This window comes from Macrobrachium nipponense, chromosome 10, assembly GCF_015104395.2.
Source record: "Macrobrachium nipponense isolate FS-2020 chromosome 10, ASM1510439v2, whole genome shotgun sequence".
Lineage (NCBI taxonomy): Eukaryota > Metazoa > Arthropoda > Malacostraca > Decapoda > Palaemonidae > Macrobrachium > Macrobrachium nipponense.
Genome location: NC_087204.1, coordinates 84,788,229 through 84,811,757, shown reverse-complemented (window position 1 = coordinate 84,811,757; position 23,529 = coordinate 84,788,229). Strand labels below are relative to the sequence as shown.

The following is a 23,529-nucleotide window of genomic DNA, read 5'->3' as shown; positions in this document are numbered from 1 at the left end:
AATCTGAAAAAAATGTTGCACAATTCTACAAAACATTTCTTCAAAGTCTAAGAGGGGAATATATGCATTTTTAAAGTGAAAGTAGCAATATATATATATATATATATATATATATATATATATATATATATATGTATATATGTATATATATATATATATATATATGATATATATATTATATGTATATTATATAATATATATATATATATATATAATATATATATATATATATATATATATATATATATAATATTTATAATATTATATAAGTTTTTTTGCCACGAAGGGAAAAAATTAAAAAGCGAGATAGCAAGTACTTTTCGCCTTTTTCATTTTTTTCCTTCGTGGCAAAAAACCTTTATTTATACATAGCATCACGTTTTATATACTTCGTGATCAAGTTTTATCTCATATATATAAAGAAAACGGGTCGGTATAGTAACTATAGAAAATGTATTAAAAATTTAGTGTATACTAATATATAATAAATATTCTTGTTTGCACGTCAACCACACGTAACTCTAGCCTGTTAATGAGAAAATAAGCGCTAGATTTACTAGGATGAGCATAAACATTCTAATTATTTTTAATGCATAGCTCACCCTTTCTTAATAAAGCAGTGATAAGTTCCCGAGAAGATTAGGATATGTCTGTTACCCGTTTCTTTCGACATACCTCATGTCATGGATAATATTATCAATAAATCGGAAAATCCTTCGCTAATACTGTTAAATAGTACCCTATTGTTCATCTGAGAAATAGAAATGATCAGTAATTAGTGCTATGAAAGATCATACGCATATCCTTTCCATTAATTTCCTGTTGTTTTGATAAAAAGTGTACATTTAACTACATCCTAAATGGAAACGTCCTACGTGGAAAAGTCACACATCTTAATTATTGATCATAAAAGCCATTGTTATCATATCTCATACTACACAGTGAACTGAAGACAGGAGTTACTTCCTGTAAATAAATTCCCCTGAGGAACAAGTTTTACCCGAGGTATAATGAACTTACTAAAATGAAATCTATAGTTTAATATCTGTGAATAGCAGTTCACGTTCTTCCTCCTGAGTAGTGATAATAATCTATTCACTGAAAGGAATGAAAATGGTCATGCTAGTAAAGCTATAAGGCCATAACTGAGTCTACAGTATGGACGTGGCTACCAGGATGTTGCAGCCACGTTGCATTCAAGTTGCAGTAACGTTTGTCTGATACGCTGCAGCAACGACAATTTTGCAATAAATTATAACTGTGCCCTCTATAACATTCTAACTGTTATGAGTTTTTCTTGATCCTCTTGAGGAAGATGCATAAATTTTACATAGAAATCTACATGGATTATGTAGCATATAAGTTGTGTATGCAGTACCTATACTTCGTTATGAATGACTAGTGTAATTTTAACTGCAGTAATTTTATTCAGATGAATTGAATGATATTTTTGGTCCATTTTAATCACATTTTTGCAGATTTCAATTTAAACTTCAACGAAATTGCATTCCTATATATAAAACTACTACACGTGCTTTTCAATATAAAAAATTGATTACTTAAGACTTACAGTTTTAAAAAATACTGTCAACCTACATTCTGGGTTTTCCATTGTAATCTGCAAGGAATAAACAGAGCTGAATATAGGACATTTTTGAAAAATGTGCAGAACAAGCAAATCTGGACAGCTGCTTCGGAAAATTATGTGCAATAAAATTCTTAGCCTTAATTAATCTTCTTTCTCATGAAGAGAATTGACAACTTAGCTTCAACAGCAATTAAAACTATTGCAACTAGCCTAAAAGATTTTTTGATAAGTATGAATAATGATATTCGTAGATGTCTTTCTAAACAAAAGACAGGAATTCCACAACAAACGCTAACTCAATCAACCATTTTGTTTAGAATTACAAGTCATCCTCCAGTCTTTGTTACAACAAAACAATTAATTACACCAAAACATACGCAATCGCCCTGCAAATGCAGACAAGAGACCTAAATGCCTAAATCGTCTTATGGCTAAACACCATTCAATGAAATTAAGTGACTGAGTCGGGTAAATGAGCAGAGATGTGCAAAGCTACTATCCTCCTACCCGGTTCTTCCTCACTTGACACGCCGACCACCAGATGATTTTAGGTTCTGCGTGATGCCCTTACAAAAACCATGACATTGCCAGGTAATTATAGAGACATGTTTAGCAACATTTTCAAACAAGGTGTTCTGTAGCTGTGACGACTTAATTTTCCACCTTCGTTGATACTAATATGTAAATTACTTATTCATATTGCTTATTGAAAATACGTTAGCTGCTGTTGTATTACTACTCAAAACATGGCTACCATTTGAAAAAATCTGCCTTTTTGCATAAATCACCAAATCCAACACCAATATCAGAACATTACTTCAAGACCATGAAAATGGCACTGACACATTCCTCACTAGCTAGAACAGGCCTACAAATAAACATTTACCTTTCATACTGTCTACTAGAACATGACTACATAAGTGGCAGAAAATATCAATGAAAAATAGTTTTCAAATTATATATCCCAAAAATAGAGAGTATATGATTAAGAATTCACTAAAGTTTTGCAGCGATTAAAGGTAACAATTGCACAGCAAACTTTTTTTTTTTGTCGTAATTATGGGTAACTACCTTCAGTAAAGGTCTTTTAAATATAATTTGAGTGTATTTGAAGGACTTGCCTTCAATAACACACTTTGAGTTAAACTCTCGCAAAGCTAATCCTTGGAATGTCTTTGTCCACAACTCTTTCTGCTTAAGAACTAAATAGGAGCCATAGATATTTCCCTGCACTCCTACGAGATGACAGTCGTTTACAAATAACCATACGCAAACGCACGTACATTCAATTTGCCTAAGTTACGATTTGCTTCTATGCTCTAATTCTTATGATAACCGCAGTCAGTGACGACTTGCCTCCTACTCTTAATCATAACGAAAAATAGCAGTAGCTCAATGGCTGTAGTTATATACACACACACACACACACACACACACACACACACACACACACACACACATATATATATATATATATATATATATATATATATATATATATATAAAAGCTTAGTAAGCAAATGCTGTGTACTTGTGTTTGCGCATGCGTATTTGTAAATGAATGTCATCTCGTAAGACTACAGCGAAACATTTATGGCTCTTAATTAGTTCTAGAACAATATATTTCGTAGAAGGCGTTGTGAGGGTGTGAACAAAGAGGCAGGTAGAAGTGTACTGTCTTTATTACTTGTTGATGTTGTTTGAGATTAAGCTGGCCTTGTGCCAGCACGGGTTCTTGCTCCAGAGCAGCCCGTAGCTCGAGTCTTTATTACAGGTGAGGGAAATTCATGTATACAACATGCGGACGGAAATGTGGTGTCCGACCCGCGAGAGAGTAAAAATGGGTTTGCGTTACGGGCTGCTCTGTGAGCAAGAGCCCGTGCTGGCACAAGGCCAGCTTAATCTTAAACAACAACAACGGGTTTGCGACAGCCATTTGTGTTTCTTTGGAGACATACAAATATAAGTATAAAAGTACACAGAGTATGATGTTGCATGATATATACATTGGAGGAAAGCCCGCTGAACGTTCTTTCGAATGGATGTAAGAACAACGCGACTGTAGGAACATGTACAATAAATTTGGAGATAAAGCATTGTCCTTACAGCGTTATGGATAAAAATAATTTCCAAATTTTGATATGAAATTTTTGTATACTGAAGAATTATCGTATTTACGTAGTCATCCTCAGTATAAGGTATGCATGACAGATACCAATTTTTCAAGTAGCTATTCACAATCAAGGGATATAGCTAATATTCCCCTTTTCTCCCATTTCGCACAAAATTCGAGAATCACAGCCCAGGTTCGTTATTTAAAATTGCTGGTAGGAATGAAACATTTAATCTTCATGTAAAGGCCTCAAATCTTACTTAGTTTTGTTGGAATGAAGCTTTTTAGGGAATATACTTCAATATGTGGTTTGGTATAGATAGATCAAAACCAATTATTAAAGTAGAGTGATTTGGATGCATCTACCTTTAAATATGAAAGAAAATTGTACCTGTGTCATTTAAGAAAACGTAGTTTTATTGTTACCTCAGCTATTTTGTGCTCCTACGACTATTGACGGTAAAAACAAGACAAGGTCCTTTAAAAATATTTAAAGGACCTTGGGTAAAAGGTAACCTTTGGCCCCTGTTACATGTAATGGAGTTTAAAATGAAAATATTTCAACGAAAATTATAAAATAAATGTTAATGCATTCTAATTATAAATAGTTAATGATGAAATATTTAAATCGAGTCATTTATATTCAAGCAATGTTGAGGAATAAAATTACAGTCAAAAGAGATTTAATAAAATATTAAAGAACTATTGATTGATTAATATTTTGTGAATATGACATAAAACAACAAAAAATCGTGATAGTAAAAGTAGTCCAACACGATCCAGTTAATTTTCATTTGAAGCAACATGATTTTTTTTACCTATGCTCGGATATTTTGGCTTTGATTTCTGTATCGCCATTATCCATGGCAATAACCTTTTGTTATTTACCGAGACACTCAACTGTTATAATCACATAAACTGGATTGTCAACCCATCTACTCGTTAATCGTCACTAAATATAGATGTCCGGTGATCCTGATTCATAAAAAAAAAAAAAAAAGGAGGTGCATTTTGAGCATACTTACAAGGTAATTTTAGTCCTGTCTTGAAAGCACATTCTATAATGAACACATAGCTACTTCATATTGTAATATTTTGATTAGCCTATGAAGGTTTATTAATAATTATAGTTTGAGGATAACATTTTAATGAATTACTCTAATTTACTGATTAACTTTTTTTCTTGGCAAAGATCCTGGCTAATGTCAAGAAATGGAAACTTAAAAAAAAGAAAAAGAAAAAAAAAAAAACCTAGCACCACCCTGATTTGGCAATTGATGTAACACAAGGTCAGAATCTTCTTAAACGATCAAGTTTTAAGTTCGAGGATGACCTTCACCGGTCTAATTGTAGATTTGGATGGAAGATCTTTTCAGTCCAATTCTAAGTTCTGGAAAGACCTTAACAAGTCAAGTTTTAGGTTTGAGAAAAGGCTTAATCGTTCAACTTTTAAGGGTCGAGGAATAGGTTAATCCTACAAGTTTTAATTTCGAGGAAGAGTGAATAAAGGCTGAGTGAGGGACAATACCTCCTGAGACGGAAAAAAAAAAAGACTTTAAAAAGTTGAGAATGAATTGCAGCAGAAGAGAGAAAGTAAGTGCGTCAAGGAAATAAGAAGTAAGGCCAAAAATTTACTGAATGAAAAGCAATGAGTGAGGGAAAAAAAGAAAAGTTAAAATAATTAATGGAAAAGGTAAAGTAAGAAAGACAACGAAAACGTAAAGGAGCAGAGTAGAGTGAAAGTAAGGAAAGGAAGGTAATAAAAGCGAAGATTTTTACAATGTAAGAAAAAATGTAAATGGGTGAAAAGTAGAATATGAGGTATGGTAGAATAATAATAAAAAAAACAATGCTTCGAGATAAAAGGAAGGGAACGCAAACGAACATGAAGTAAAATATTGGAGGCAGAAAATGAAATAGATTAGTAAAAGTATAGTCCAAGAGAATCTGAATACCTACAACGCGAGAAAAAAAAGGGTGAAAACGAAAATGAAACAGATTACGAGAGGGAAAGTAAGAGAATGAGCGAAAAAAATGAGGTATATTAGAGAAATAAAGACTAAGCCCGACCAATCAAACATTTACCTTTTGCAGCCGAAGAATTGTCTCGGTTATCTATCATATTATTTCTATATTTCCAACTCTGTTTTCAAACTGAGGGATCGTTGGTGGTGGTTGGTATACGAAGTCCTGAGGTCTACATCATAGCACACTTACAGGCTGTGCTGGCATAAGGCCGGCCTAACGTAAACCTATCCATTGTTACCGTAACTATCGGCAGGAAAATAACAACGGAACAATCTATTATTGTAATTTTTTTCATCATTTTTATTTTTCTTCATTATATTTGTTTCTAATATGATAATACTTGCAGACACAGTAAATCTGTAAATTAGGGTAATAAACACTTACTGGAATTTTAATGTTTGTTTTATTTTAAATATCATTGCACCCTCATTTCTAAACGAGGATCACAAAGAATGCCACAATTTCAAGGTACAGTATTGCTGAACTTCAATTCTGTTACTTTCAAGCAAGATTAGGACTCTATAACAGTTTAAAGAGCTATTTCATTTTAAGTACATTGCCTCATTTAACTAGCATGGCAAGAGTTGCATCCTAAGGAAAGACTCACTAATAATGAATTTCGAAATTACCTTAAATAAATGCAACAAAATATTGCATATCCATCACAGTTATAATACAGCAAGAGTACTTGATATCAGTATGAGATAAAATACAAACAGACAACAAGGAAAAACAACAAAAGCAAAGTTAAAGAAATTTAACTCTCAAGGACTAACAAAGAACTGAATAAAGAATGGTTTACCAACGAGGTATGGGGTAGTTGAATGGGCGGAAGTTACCGAATGGGTAATTCGTGGAGTATCTGTTCATGTATCTGTTCATTAGCTGAGGGGAATAAAGCCCTGAGGCCCTGAATGGGTAATAATTGTCATTTGAAGGGTAATCAAAGCCGTAAGACTCGTATGGATTGAAGGGCTTGGACAGACTGGCAGTTGGGAACCTGACATCAAATCGCACTGGTTGATTAGCAGGCAGCCCACTGTAACCAGAATCGTAAATGGGGGAGAAGGAGTCGCTGGCGTCATATTGCTGGTTTTGTTGGAAAGGTCTCAGGGATGCATCCTGTCTAAAAGAAGTATCGAAGATATTGGTGTTCATGTTATCTCTGTCCATGTTAGGGTTCCTGAAGTTTAAGGGGAAAGTGTTTGGTCCTCGGAAATCTTGGCTTGTCCCATCGTCGTCGCTAGCAGAATTTATGAAACTATCAAATCTGTTGGGGACATTTGGGAATCTGGAATTCTGAAAGACTCCATCAGTCATATGGAAATGGCCAGGTTGTCCATCCTCTTGCATATCTTCACTGTCAAAACTGGTAACATCAGAAGTTGATGAAAGCGGCAATGTGCTGGCCATCTGAGACTGCATGTCATCATTCATCACGCCACTCATATCTCCAGATTGGTCTCCCTCAAAAGATTGTTGGAAAGGCTCAGGCGAGGAGAAAGACTGATCCTGAGTTGGTCCATAGGAGTTGAAAGGCAGAGAAGGTGATCCAAAGGAATTTCCTGGAATGCCAGGAGAAATGTACCGGCTGTAAGAGGAGTATGTGAAAGGTTCAAACGGAACGGCATTATGTGACTGAATACCCTGAGGCTGATAAAAGTTTTCTTCAGTCCATCTGTTGGAGAAAACTGGTAGATTGTGTTTTGAGGCAAATTCCTCAGGGAATGTGATTGGCTGCTGAGCGAGAGTATTTGGAGGAAACAAACTACTTCGCTCTGGCAGCTCCTCACTGTCACTGATAAGTATGTCAACATCAACATCTTGTACCCTTTCTGGGATCTCTGAATTTACTTGCTCTTGATCATTGTTTATAGGTAATGGTACTCCATAAGGGAACTGTGGTGGCATTTGAGATACACCAGTACTGACAACTTCTATTATGGGATTTCTGTCGTTTATTGATGGTTTTGCTTTAATCATTAAGATGTTCACCAAGGCAGGAGTCTCATTATCGTTTTGAGATGGAATAGGCTCGTTTAAAACTACCTCTCCAACATCAATAAAGGAATCATTCTCATTTTCTGGAAAAGTAGAAATTTCTTCATTTCCAATAGTGTCATCTGGAATATAAAAGTTTTCAAAAGAAGGCCTTTCGGGGAAAGAAGTATCTTCATCAAATTCCGCAGAAATAAAGTCTGAATTTCCAGTTGGATAGGAAGAGGAGTCAAATCCAAAAACACTGTCCTCATTATCATCAGTTGCATATGATTCTTCTGAAATAGGCATTATTATTACTTCTTCGTTCATCATTGAAACTTCAGGCATTACCATAGGAGGCATTTGTTCATCTGTTATAAATGGATTCTCTCCGGGTATTTGTTCCTCCGCCATAAATGGATCCTGAGCAGGCATTCTATCCCTTTCCATAAATGAATCCTCTACAGGGACTTCTTCCTCTTCTGCCACTGAAACCTCAAAAGGTATGAAGCTTTCCTCCTTTTCCTCAGTTGTGGGAAAAGTTGCGCCATCTTCTATGATAAATATTTCTTCCTCTCCAGATTGTGCTTGATCTGTGGGTGCCTGAATTCGCTGCTCATCATCTTCTTCACCTTCGAACTGCTCATCTTCCAGTGTGGTAGGCATAAACTGCACTTTTTCATCAAGAACCAAAATAACTTCTGGTTCTTCTTCTTCTTCTTCTTCTTCAGGTGTCCTTTGTTCGTTAATTTCTGGTACAATCTGGTCACCATAGACTTGTGCATTTTCTTCTTCTGGTACCTCCAGAACATCATCAAATATCTCTTGTCCTTCATCTGGGATGATGATAATCTGATCATTTCCGTTAAGCAGACCTTCAGATAAGGACATTACATCGGCATTTCCTTCAAATATTTCTCCTTCTCCAGTTATTTGTTCTTCAGGTGACAGCTTTTCTGGAGGGTACTGCTGATCATCCTCAGAATCTAAGGGTACATTTTCAATCTCTGGTTCTAATTCTGTAGGTTCTTTTGGTAAATCTGTCGGATTGACCTTGGTTGCAGTTGCTGGGTCCTCTATTTTTTCTGTTGTAGTGCTGATATCACGAACATTTGTATCCGGTACAATATCTGATGATTGTTGGGTGCCCTCTTCAACGACCGCAGCTGAATCTAGAGTTACATTATCCTTACTTTCTGTTGTAAGTTCGTTTCCTGCGGGTGGACCGTCAATGTCATTGTCTTCTGATTTAGCATTAAGGATGATGTTCATCAGCTCTTCCTCATTACCTGGGCTGGGTGGGTCTGTGACGGGGACAGCCAGCCCTACTGCTAGGCTGGCTAGTAAGCACAGGCATATCTGCAAGAAAAGGAGAATAAATAATTAGATTTTTGCTCACATATTGCGTGGACAGAAGCATATTGTATGGATTAGGCATTCTTCTAAAACAGAAAAATATAAAAACACATCACTACATGCAGTAAGATCAAAGTTTCGTTTCCGAGAACATTGAATAGTAGGAAAGATAATACAGCTGTGAAAGGAAGGTTTTGTTTTTTTATATGAATGTGAGATGTCCGAGATCAGGAAATTCTGACAGCTCTACTTTTGTTACCACATTTTGATGCAATGTATCGCCTCTGTTTAGCTGTGAGATAAAGTCGGATAGTTTGCAGAAAGAAGTGGGCAGTCTCTGAAACTACCTACGAGCGGAAGCTTAGGAAATGTTTCTGATGTCTAGTCTTCCCCCCCCAATTCCCAGCCCCCCACCCATCCTGGCCAGATCAGGGTACTGCGCCCTAAGTCAGATCCAGTTAAATCAGGACGTGGCATTCTGAGAAAGGTTAGGTTTGTTTTCGTCAGCGGAGCCTGTGTCCGTCGTTCTCGACTGGCCCCTGTAATTCGCATGACTGCCAATACCTCTATAATCAGTATGTATACTAAACAAAATTTAATGTGGAAACAAATTTCTTATCCAAGAAAAGTATCAGAATCTGGAAAAACTAGAAGCTGAAGCTACAGATCTCATGCAGAAGAGTGTGCTTCTAGAAACAACGCACATAGTAATAAAAGTGATGGACTCCTGAGAAAACAGGATGCAACCCGGAACCCCACACTATAAGTACCATCCAGTCGAACTGGAGGACTGTGATAGACCAAAATAATAATAATAATAATAATAATAATAATAATAATAATAATAATAATAATAATAATAATAATAATAATAATAATAATAATAATAATAATGTTCTGAGAGGTCCACAATAATAATAAAATGTTGCGAGTTCGTGTATAACTTAAAATACCTTTACAAAGCTTTCGAACCCTTTCTGGGTTCATCTTCAGTCCAAATCTTGGACTGAAGATGAACCCAGGGAAGGGTTCGAAAGCTTTGTAAAGGGTTTTTAAATCTATATACGAACTCGCAACATTTTATTATTATTGTGGACCTCTTAGAACATTATATATACTCTCGCGATAGAGAGTTTTTCCCAAATAATAATAATAATAATAATAAATAATAATAATAATAATGATAATAATAATAATAATAATAATAATAAATAAATAATAATAATAATAATAAATAATAATAATAATTAAAAGCTGTACTACTTGATCGTCTTTTCCTTGATGGGAAGTTAAATAAAAACTTTTTCTTCTATGACTTCTGTAGTGTTGTATCGCATTCCTTTGGACTTACCGGATGCGATATTCCCACTCTCGAAGGTAGTTCGAAAAGGATTAGCATTCCGACAAAGCCTAAGGATACGCAAGCCATAAAAAAAACAAAGATTTTTCCATTTCCTTATTAATAATAATTATAATGGTAATAATAATCATGGGAAAGTAAATCCACAGTAGTATGACTGTTTGATCGTGTTATTTAAAATATATAAAGCAGAAAGCTTTCGATGACCTGCACGGTCGTCCTTGTCAATTTGACCAGCTAGTCAGTCACACTACTGTGGATTTACTTTCCCATTATATTGACAAATGTGATTATGAGTTTTCTTTGAATAATAATAATAATAATAATAATAATAATAATAATAATAATAATAATAATAATAATAATAATAATAATAATAATATAATAAATAATAATATCAAAACTCAACGCCGGAAATATGATAAAAGCCATAAACACATGGGCAGTGCCAGTAATCAGATACACGCGCAGAAGGAATAGTGGAATGGACGAAGGCAGAACTCCGCAGCATAGATCAGAAAAAAAACCAGGAAACATATGACAATACACAAAGCACTACACCCAAGAGCAAATACGGACAGACTATACATAACACGAAAGGAAGAGGGAGAGGACTACTATGTATAGAGGACTGCGTCAACATCGACAACAGAGCACTGGGGCAATATCTGAAAACCAGTGAAGACGAGTGGCTCAAGAGTGCATGGGAAGAAGGACTGATAAAAGTAGACGAAGACCCAGAAATATACAGAGACAGAAGAATGACAAACAGAACAGAGGACTGGCACAACAAACCAATGCACGGACAATACATGAGACAGACTAAAGAACTAGCCAGCGATGACACATGGCAATGGTTACAGAGGGGAGAGTTCAAGAAGGAAACTGAAGGAATGATAACAGCGGCAACAAGATCAGGCCCTAAGAACCAGATATGTTCAAAGAACGATAGATGGAAATAACATCGCACAGATCAGGCCCTAAGAACCAGATATGTTCAAAGTACGATAGACGGAAATAACATCTCTCCCATATGTAGGAAGTGCAATAAGAAAAATGTCCGGCACTTGCACAGAACCAGTACAAAAAGAGGCATGATTCAGTGGCAAAAAGCCCTCCACTGGAGCCTGTCAAGAAACATCAGTACCTTGCAGTGATAAGTGGTACGAGCACCAACCTGAAGGAGTGATAGAAAACGACCAGGCAAAGATTCCTCTGGGACTATAGTATCAGAACAGATAGGGTGATATGTGCAAATAGACCAGATGTGACGTTGATTGACAAAGTCAAGAAGAAAGTATCACTCATTGATGTCGCAATACCATGGGACACCAGAGTTGAAGAGAAAGAGAGGGAAAAAAATGGATAAGTATCAAGATCTGAAAATATAAGAAGGATATGGGATATGCCAGTGGAAATTGTACCCATAATCATAGGAGCACTAGGCACGATCCCAAGATCCCTGAAAAGGAATCTAGAAAAACTAGAGGCTGAAGTAGCTCCAGGACTCATGCAGAAGAGTGTGATCCTAGAAACGGCGCGCATAGTAAGAAAAGTGATGGACTCCTAAGGAGACAGGATGCAACCCGGAACCCCACACTATAAATACCAACAGTCGAATTGGAGGACTGTGATAGAGTAAAAAAAAAAAAAAAAAAAAAAAAAAAAGATAATAATAATAAATGATGAGGTTGGTAGTCACTAGACGATGTTGTCAAAAGGATAAATTTTTCACAGTGAATCTCAGTTAATGTCAGTTGCTTTTAAAATATTGGATTGTATATTTGAGATATCCGTACCCCAAGCTTATTATTAGCATTTAGCTTATATTATGTTATAAAGACTATGGTGAGGCCACGAGAAATAGCTGCGTCCAATATAAAAAAAAAAAATCGACACACTAGAAAGAAAACTGTTCCATTGAGTTCCGCCCCCTAAAAAAATTGGAGCCGTTCCAGAGACCATCCTGCTGCTGCTACTGCTACTACTACTACTACTACTACTAATCATGACGTCTCGAATTTACTTGACTTGTTCTTGCACTACCTCCTTCATCCAAGGTTATTCCGGTCATCTTCATGCAAGAGGATCTCCCTCACCCCAACCCCCTCTATTTCTTCTGCTTTTTTGCACCGATTCTTCTCGCCTTCCACTCCATTCACGTCTGTCTTAAACTCTTCCTCTTCCTTCATTTCAATTATTTTTTATCTCTTTTCGCACCAACATCTTTCGTCTCTCCTTCGCCTTCTCTCCTTTCGCTCTCTTTTTTGGAGGTGGGGGTGGGAGAGAGGGGGCATGCATCTTCCTTCTGTTCCTCCCATCCTCTATTTTTCTTACTCCTTCCACTTCTTTTCCTTTCCACCCCTCCTTCCTGCCCCTCCTTCAGTGGGCGTAAAGATATTCATTTATTCTTTGCCGACCTCGTTCTTTTCGCCACACCCGCATTCCAACGACATCTTCTTCTCTGTCTCTCTTACGACAAATCCTGTTTCTTCGCATTTTTGCAATACACGGAGCCTAAGAGAGACTAGACTAGACAGGATGGGACACAACAGGAAGGGAAGAGAACGGAAGGGTATGGAAGGTTATGGAAGTTTCAAAAAACTTTTGGAAAGCAAAACTAAAGTAAGAAGCAGAAAAGAAGAGGAAGAAAATCGTTTCCAACTTCGAGATCAGGAAGGAACAAATCATGACAACGGGACACTAATACAGGAGACACAGGACAACGAGGTCTTGTTCCTTAAGATAGAAAGAACCATGAAGGGTCTTTATTTTCGCGATGATTATTTACATTATTATTAAACATGAACAAACATTCTTATAGAATAGCCTATATATCTATTAACTTGTTAAACAGGCTTTCCAAAAGGGAAAAAGAGAAAAATGCAGTGAAGAGCGAGACATTGTAAAAAGTGAATAAATGAGTGAAACATGAAAATAAACATATTCCTGCATGGCTTGTGTGCAAAGGACAGTTCGGTGGAGTGATGTGAACCTCTTTATTTGACGATATTTTATTTTCGTCCTTTATTATAACAGCGATAACGTTACCACAAATATCCCATGCACAGCCGCATCATAATCTTCATAACGTTTCTTGAGTAGGAGTTATTATCGGCTACTCAACTGCAATAGATGACATTTATAGAAACACAACCCAAGCAAAGAATAGTACTTCATAACCATAATATTTTGAACATAATGCCCAAGACGTAACGGTGGGATTTTCCCAGCTGAGCCCAGGAGCTATTGGGTTACGTCAGCACTGGGGCGGTCGCGGAGGTGCCCAAGAAGTGAGACCTGCCGGCAGGGCTGCGGTTCTAGGACTATAAAAGTTTGAGGAGGGTATTTCGGGTTTCCTGCTTTTCTTCTCTCTCTCTCTCTCTCTCTCTCTCTCTCTCTCTCTCTCTCTGATACTGATGAATGAATGAATCAAGAGTTTCGGCTACAAAGCCACTCCGCGTATAAGACAGTGAAAACATCGGTTTTAGTATAAGTATAATTAAATGTTTTTGGGACATAATCATATGGTTCTTGTTAGAAAGAAGGTAGATGTAAACAATCGTCTTTATGGTATAAAAGCCCTCGAGAACTAATTCACATTTAGCCCCATCAATAAGAAGGTTATCCGAAACTGTCCCATTCCCAAATGAGAAATGAGATATAATTAATATTGCTACAAGCAAACTGCTTGTTTTCTATAAAATCCAGATGTTTTTATTCTGAATGGGACTTGAGATTAATGTTGTCCTTATAATTTGACGGACTTTTGTTGTCGCACTACAGTAAAAACTAGCTTAATAAGATAAATTGACCATGATACGCAGCAAGTCGCCTTGCAAGCAGTAGCCGGTTCTTTTACCATTTTAGAGCGGGTTATGTAACAACTAAAAAAAAAAAAAGATTATTCTTGACTCTAGGGTAAACGCAAAACTTCTGTTGCAATAGATTATATAAAGCTATATATATATATTATATATATATATATATATATATATAATACTATATACATACATATGTATAAACATACATATATACATATATATATATATATATATATATAATATAGTATAAAATATATACATATGGTGATGAGATTATGGAACTCGATAGCTTGCATGATAAACCTGTCTTGCTTAGCCTTAGTAATTCTGTTCCGTGACTGGGTTATTCAAGTAGCTGCCCATTTTCTGAGAAGTTTTAAATATATATATATATATATATATATATATATATATGTATATATATGTATATATATGTATATATATATATATATATATATATATATATATATATATATATATATATATATATATATATATATATATATACATACACACACACACACACACACACATATATATATATATATATATATATATATATATATATATATATATATATATTATATATATATATATATATTTGCAGCCCACCATCACAAGCGGAGAAAATGATTGCGGTTCTAGTAACGAAGTGGCAGAGACGGGTTTTCAACAGTTAACACAAAAAAAAAAAAAAAAAAAAAAAAGAAAAGAGAGAAAACACTGGAACCTAAACCTGTCGTTTAACTAGTCAGTGCCGCTTTCCACTGGACTATCGTTTGAACTTAACCTACTTTTTGGGTCGAGAGAGAGAGAGAGAGAGAGAGAGAGAGAGAGAGAGGGGGGGGGGGGGGGATGGGGAGGACCGGTTTTGAGCATACCAGCAGCTGGAGTCACCTTCAAATACGTGTCTTTTTTTTTATTCTTTTGACCCTCCGATTTTGAACCGCATCTTCCTCGAAGAACAAAGAGAGAGAGAGAGAGAGAGAGAGAGAGAGAGAGAGAGAGAGAGCCAGTTATAAGTGGACCAGCAGCTGCGGTCACCCTCCGGATTTGTTTTGACTTCGACCATTCTAATTCGAATTGTATTTTATCCTTTGGGAACCAAAGGTTGAACAACTTCCTTTCTAAAGATGTTAATGTTTATCAACCAAAATTACTGTTTGAACAGAAAACCTTGAGCCTTATTCGGGTTGCGTCATAAGATTAGAGGCTGTTCTTCACGAATTTGTCTGTAAATAGTCGAGATGAAAATATCTAACTTTGATTTATTTTCTCTATTCAGATGCGTTACATTATGCTTGCATAATGCTAATATGGACACTTACTCACGGATTTTTGTATTTACCTTTCAAGAACATTTGTATAGAACTGACTTCTAAATCCTTTGAAAACAATCTTTTCGATATATTTGAAAAAAACAAAATTACATGAACCGTTCCAAAATTAGAAATTTGCAAGTTGTAAGGATGAAGAAGACACCGGAAAGACGGAGTTTTTAAGGAAAAATAATGAAATGTTTTTCTGTACATTGCCCAGAGAGTAATTTATTCAGGAAAAATATTAGTACTCTAATTTTACCAGAAATATGGAAGGTTGCAGAGTTCCAATTGTCTTGGTTTTTAAAGTAAATCTTTAGTGATTTTGCTCTCTCTCTCTCTCTCTCTCTCTCTCTCTCTCTCTCTCTCGTCACACACACACACACATGTATACATATATATATGTATATATATGCATAATGTATATATAACTATATATATATATATATATATATATTTATATATATATATATATATATATATATATATATATATGCATACACAAAAAAACATACATACACACATTTACACAAAGAATATCCCGTGTAAAAATAAGAGGCTAAACAGTAACAATTGCTAATGCCATGTACCGAACTGAAAGAACGAAAACAAATGAACATGGAGAATACAAAACAATAAACGACGCACGAGCAACATGAAATATTAACTTCCTGCCTTCGGGGTTGTGCTCTTCGAGAGAGCTTCAAGGTTATTTTAGGATCTCAAGTTCAAGAGCAAAGAAGGTTCCGGAGCCTCTTTCTGGTGCTTCGAGGATCACGGGACTTGTGGCTTCAAGTTCAAGGACAAGAAGGTTTCCTGATGTTTCTGCTGTACCACCCTCACTCCACCCCCCCAACCCCCTCCCCCATTGTCCAGCGTTGTTCGCGTCTCGTGGCGAAGTTTGTTGTTGGGAGCCTGCGTGAGATGTTGGTGAGTTGAAGTTGGGAATCCACACGGTCTCTTGCTCTTTTTGTTGTTGTTTGGGACTGCAAGTCAGCATGAGTTGTTTCCCACGGCTGTTCTCCGTCTTGTAACGAAGTTTGTTGTTGTTGGGAGCCTTCGTGAGATGTTGAAGTTGGGAATCTACACGGTCTCTTCTTGTTGTTGTTTTTGTGACTGCAAGTCAGTATGAGCTGTTGTTGTTTTGCGATTGTGAGTCAACATAATCTTTTCATGTTGTAGTTTGGTGATTGTAAGTTTACAAGATCTGATGTTCATGCTGTTCGGTATATGGAAGTTTACATAAGCTGTTTTTCTTTCTGCTGACTGGTCGTTGCAAGTTCGCGAGAGATGGGTTTTTGCTGCTGTTTGTTGATCAGCAAATTTTACGAACCTTGATGTTGATGGTTTGAAGTTGGAAATTTGCCCTTGTTGCGTCCTCCTGGGCATGCTCATACATAGCATATTGTAATTGGTTTGGGGGCCCGTACCCAGAAGGATGTCAGATTATCAGGAATTTATACAAGTGGTTTTTTTTTTTTGGAGCGCAGGGACTTGTTTAGTGTGCGTTGTTGCCTTAAGTTTACATAAGATTAAGCAGGAGTGTAAACAAAATTATACACGACAAAGCTGAGTTGTATTGATCAAATTGTCTGCCGTTGTATGTGGCACCGGCTTTCTTTAAAGTCGTATTATCCAAAACATAATTAAAAGACACTCACAGAGGTTTAGTATAAAATACCATTCACTCTCAACCGTAGATTGATCCAGGTTCATCATCTCATGAACGACCTCCCATAATGGCTACGACTAGAGTCTCCCAGGTTTTTATGAGATTATTCTTTAAGTACCACAACAAATAGAAGAAAGTTTATATTTATATGGTTAAAGTTTTATAGTATCAAATGGCATCAAATAAATAAATAACATTAATTTTTCTGGCCCGTTCTTTGCAATGTTCTGTGTCTGTGATAAACGTCTGTGGTATAAATCAATCATATTTATTGGCGCTGCTGGTTTTTATTGATATTGTTGTTGTTGCCATAATCTTTGTGATTGTCATAATGGTTATTTGTCTAGGTAATGTTACTTCTGTCGTGAGTTCAGAAAGAGAGAGAGAGAGAGAGAGAGAGAGAGCCATTGTGACACCTAAGAAATTAGAATCGGAAACAAGGGATCAATCCATTGACTTTTCATTTCATTCTGTATCCAAGTTCAAAGCCATGAATTATATATAAAAGATTATTTCGCTATGGCATGATTCCGTTCTCTTGTCATTCTCGAATTTCCAATCCACTGATAATTGGTAATCAAGAATGGGAGTTGGGTTGGGCTATTCAATAAAAAGACTATCTAATTTTAATTTCTCCGATAACTAAATATAGTATATCAGGAAATCCAGTGAAGCTTCCAGTCTGTTGCCATTCTTCATTGAGGATGAAAGGTGCCAATCGCTTTCCATTCTTTAAGTAACATCCTTTATTTTGTTGGATCTCCAAGTAATAAAATGAAATAAAAAAAATCCGCCACGAGCTCCCATCCTGTTGCCATCCTTCCTTATGACAGCAGACAGTTCCCTGGAAGCCTCATCACAAGCCCCTTGCCAATTGAGCCTCGAGTCATCGTTGGCATTCCGCTACGATCGTGTCGACTGGAATGGCAATCAATCCAACCGGGAAGATACGTTCTATCAATCTGTCAACAATACTGAGAGGGAGTGCAGGCAGGGATGGGGGGAAGTGAGAGAGACTTATTAGGGGAGGAAGATTTTCAAATCGGCTGGAAATTCCAGGTTGCGGCAAGGCTTCGCTGGAACCAGTTCTGGAGGGATTTTCCCGCCAATAGCCAAACGCCTCTGGTCAAAGGAGCTGTCGAGCTTTTCCTAAAGTGCGACTTTGGGTTGAAGAAAATAACCTTCAGGTGCCCCTTAGAGCGCGTGAGATTCGAATTTTTAAGACCGTAAACGGTTTCTGGTTTGTTTTGGAGAGCCGGAGGTGATCCTTAATATGGACAATGTCTGTGGTGGAATTAAACGACATTGCTTTGTTTACTTGTTCCGGGAAGGGAGAATTTTTTCGAGCGTGGAAGAATAAGCGTGGTATTAAAACTTTTGCATTGCAAACGGACTGGGTTAATACATAATGAAACTAAATTCTATTAACATTAAAAAGTAACCACAATTTAATAATTGCTTTGCATTATAAAGTAGAAGTCATAAGGTAAACGCAATGATAAACTTGTCTCAAAATAGTTCTTAAGAAAATAATAAGAGCAAAATAAGATAAAACAGGTGATATATTGACGGTAAAGTTTTATTTAAAAAACCAGGAACATTTGACAATATAAGCCCGAAATGACGTGAGAGAGAGAGAGAGAGAGAGAGAGAGAGAGAGAGAGAGAGAGAGCCGTACAAGAGTATGCAAAAAATCCCGAAAAACAAAAAGATGAAATCAAACACTCGATTTCAGAGTTCTCGAACCTCGACCAACTTACGAGAAGCTCGGAAACTTTTCCAGACTTTTTTCCATTCGAAAATGTCTTAATTACAAGAAATTATCTGCTCTTTTATATCCGAACCTGGCGAGATTCGAGAGCGAATCCTTATCTGATTTTCTCTCTTTTTTTTTTTTTTTTTTTTTTTTTTTTCTCATTTTCATGATTTATTTTTTCAAAAATTTTGAAGTGGGTGAAGATGAGATTTCCGAGGTACAATTTGGAGCCTCATATCGGGATTTATGAACAAGTTTTTTTCCTTTTTATTTTGGTTCTCAACATCTATAACTGGTGAAATCTAAATATCCGACAACTACCTACATAATGACATATATACTTGCATGTTTAGACACCTGATTTCTAATACTTACTATATGCAACATACGTACATACTCTATGTACACATATATAAATATATATGTACATATATTTATATAGCAATATATACGTATATTGGAAGGATATGTCTGAGTCCTGCAACGGTGATGATGATGATGATTGATGATGATGATATATATATATTATATATATATATATATATGTGTGTGTGTGTGTGTGTGTGTGTGTGTGTGTGTGTGTAGAATCTACTGGTCCTTTTTACCAGGTACATATGTATTTGTAATAGCAATTTGAGAAGTCAAGAGGGCATTGTGGCAATTACAATTTTATATATATATATATAATATATAATATATATATATATATATATATCTATATATATCCATCATCATCACCCGTTGGTAGTCCACTGCAGGACTCAGGACATATCCTTAATAATACGTATATATTGGTATATAAATATATGTATATATATATTATATATATATATATATATAATATTCTATATATATATATATATAATAATGTATATATAAACATATATTTATATACCAATATATACGTATATATATATACTGTATGTCTATATATATATATATATATATATATATACTATATATATATATATATATTACTTCTAGGGCACAATTTTTGTTCACGGATAACAACATTCATTGAATAGAATGGCGTTTCTCACTGTTAACCAGCTTTTTTGAAATTGCTTCATATTTTCTAATTATTTTCTTTACTTCATTGTTCAGGTTACTAATGGACACATAATGGGGTTCTTCCATTTACTCCAGTATTTTTACACGCGACAGCTGTTTCGTCAACCTATACGTATTGACGTTTTCAAGCGTACTGATACAAATATGTTGTTGTTGTTTAAGATTAAGCTGGCCTTGTGCCAGCACGGGCTCTTGCTCACAGAGCAGCCCGTAATCAAATATGAGCCTACATGCGTTTTGTGACGTCATGAGGACGGAAAGGTAGTACAATTGCCAGATACCTAGTTTTAAGTATTTACAAAAGACTATAGTGAAACATAAAATAAGACAAATAAATAAATATGTTAACAACAGAAATTAAATAAAAAAGTTGAAAGTAAGTTATTATATGCACATTATACATAAATATATATTAATTACATATATGTCTAATTCACTGAAAGTCAGTGTGCGCTCCTGTCCGCGTGTGGGGGCTTTGTCCCACGCGGTTGAAGGACTGCCTCCTACACGAGGGCAAGGATCGGTCTGCCTCACGTTGGATGTTAAGGCTGGGACGTTGCATTGCGATGCTGACTGCTTCTGATATCAATAAACGATTGTAGTTTGCCTTCCTTGTGTATATGGTGTTTGTGAGAAGTTCTTGTAATGATGGTTTTTTTTATTGTGGGATCCACAATAAAGTGCTGATGAATGGCTCCTTGGTTTCTGTGGCCTGCATGCGACGTTTTGAGTGTGGTGGTTGTGTGTCCGATATAGCATTTTTGGGACTGACATTGCTCGTCAGCACAGACAAACTTGTATACTATATCAGATTTAACCTCTTTGTGCAAATGTATACAGAATATATTAAATTCAAATTCAATTTGTCACTGAGCACCCCTATCCTTCCAAGCCTTAACCTCCAAATCGAACTGCTTGTCATCGGATTAGTATGGAAATTTTATGCATCGCGGATTGAATGCGACCCCGCTTAAGCATGGCCCCATTTTATTACTTAATAAGCGACATGGCAACCGACAAGACACGTAAACGCTTCTGATTTGAATGATAATTATCAATGCTCTCAGTTTCACCGTGGATGATGAAAATATTTCAGATGGGAGAAACCTGCATATCAATGGTCGTCGGGTAAATACACCGGAGTATTTTTTTACAGAATATCTTGAATAACTCAATTAAAAATCTGGGCCAAACAAATTATATGAGCCACATAACAAAATCATGTCTTTGTTATTTGGAAAACCTGTTAGTGTTGACATCAATAAATGGTTTAGCAAAGTTTCAGTAGAAGATATAATCGTTATGTCGTTGTTTTTCGGTTGCATACTGGGACGTCATCAAGTGGTAGAAGCTTCATAGTAAGCAGACTTATGGATAATGAAAAATGACATCGGAGAAATTACGGAAGTTTGAAGTGTAACTGAGATAATGATGAACTCTAGATGGGGAGGTGTAATTGTCAAAATTTTACTGTATGTCACTCAATTTCTCTAGTGTTTGCCACTGATTCATATCATTCTTCAGACAAATATTCTCTCTCTCTCTCTCTCTCTCTCTCTCTCTCTCGATGGACTCCCTTTTCAGATATGTACAGGCAGTAGTCTGATATTTGCAGACCAGGAAACATCTTGCACTCATTTTGATTCGAAGGGGTTGACATTATTTCCATCCTCTCTCTCTCTCTCTCTCTCTCTCTCTCTCTCTCTCTCTCTCTGTCTTTATAGGTTCCTCTCTAGAGATCTACAAGTAGTACTCTAATATTTATAGACCGAGATGGATCTTGCACTCATTTTGATTCGAAAGGTATGATATCTTTCCATTCTCTCTCTCTCTCTCTCTCTCTCTCTCACTCTCTCTCTAGCTCTCTCTCTCTCTCCGCCCAAGACCGCGGAGACAAGCGCCTAGGCGGCTTCTCTCAGTAGTGCCTCCTGAGCGCGTTGATTTGAAATTCCTTTGCCCTAGTTGTCTCATCAGCGGCTCTTACCTGATGGCTCTGAATATTCATATCAGTAGAATATAGCATTTGCATGCCAGAGAATGCCAGAGCTGTGCCAAGTCTAGGGGCGCGCAATCCTCCGTCTCTGCTCCTATGGCTCGGTGTGTCTGATGTGAGAAGCAAATATGTGCTCACAGACGACTTCGCATTGTAACGACGCGCGGCCCACCGCTCCAAGTTCTTACTAACGATTGTCGACGACGGAGGATCGTTATTCAAGTGGGGAAAAAAAAAAAAAAAAAAAAAAAACATTTTCGTAGCTTTGCTTTTTTTTTTTTTTCCAAATTACTCCGCTCTATTTTCATTTACTTAATAACGTCGTAATAATCATCAATTTGTTTGCGAGCTATGTTCTGCAGGTCCAATTAACAAAAAGGCAGAATCCACACAAAATTGATGCAGAATTCAATGATTGAGCGAGGCTTGGAATCCTGTTGAGGTTTCGCCTCAACCCCCTCCCCCTAACCCATTCTAACACAGACACACACACACCCACCACCGCGTCAAAAAATTTTGGCTTTTTATTTACTGCATAATGAGCTTTGTGTACAGCGTTGGTAAAAAAATATTATTATGCTTCAATCAAATAGCCTATTTCAGGCTATGATGTCTTATATAACAGTATGCTCACGGAATACTATCATTCATTTACTGTTTTTAATTTTGTATGGATTTGGTTTCAATACCATTTATAAAGTTGTGGACGAATGTGTAATTTACATTTTTTTACATTAACTTTCTCTTGTCAATGACTGTTTTCCTTTTGTTTTGCGGTAGCTCGTACAGGATTCAATAATAATAATAATAATAATAAAAATAATAATAATAATAATAATATTCTTTATGAAGAGTTTCCTTCTATTTCAGACATTTTTAAAGTCAGTCCCCTTTTTGCGATTTTACGTCGGAGTAATTCTTTCCATATCATTCAACAATACTTCAGCGAATATGACAAAAACGCCCTTTTTTAATTAGTATTATTTCCTTTAAGAAATATTAAACTGTTTTCTTCACTTTTGCAAAATGTCACCTTGAGCTCCTTTTCTCAAGATCCTTTATTTGCATGTTCTCTCTCTCTCTCCCTCTCTCTCTCTCTCTCTCTCTCTCTCTTTCCAGTTTCTTTTCATCCATTGTTCCTCATTCCTTTTGTATTTCTTTCTCTCTCTCTCTCTCTCTCTCTCGTGTAGCCTCTCATGCTCTATTTTTAATCTTATTTCTCTCTTTTTCACTTTTGTGTCCTCTTTTGTTTCTTCTTTTCATTCAAATGAATTTCTTTCTCGTCTTGTATTTGATCCTTTATGTCTCTCGAGATTCCGAATCCTGCGCTCTCTCTCTCTTTCTCTCTCTCTCTCTCTCTCTCTCTCTCTCTTCTTGTTTCCTATTCCTTTTTTCCCCGAATAAAACGAATTGTTTTCTTCCCTCTCCCTCCGCTCGCCTTTAATCCCTTTTGCAGGTCACCATCAACC

General features: G+C 36.1%; 1 protein-coding gene across 1 annotated transcript in view; it reads right to left on the bottom strand.

Annotated features, from left to right (window-relative positions):
• Nucleotides 1–6,113: 6,113 nt before the first annotated feature.
• Nucleotides 6,114–23,529, bottom strand: part of LOC135223732 (titin-like) — a 53,957-nt gene continuing 36,541 nt past the window's right edge. The window contains exon 2 of the mRNA XM_064262491.1: nt 6,114–9,068. Coding sequence (XP_064118561.1) covers nt 6,528–9,068 — 2,541 coding nt within the window. The 3' untranslated portion in view covers nt 6,114–6,527. The remainder of the gene's footprint in view (nt 9,069–23,529) is intronic.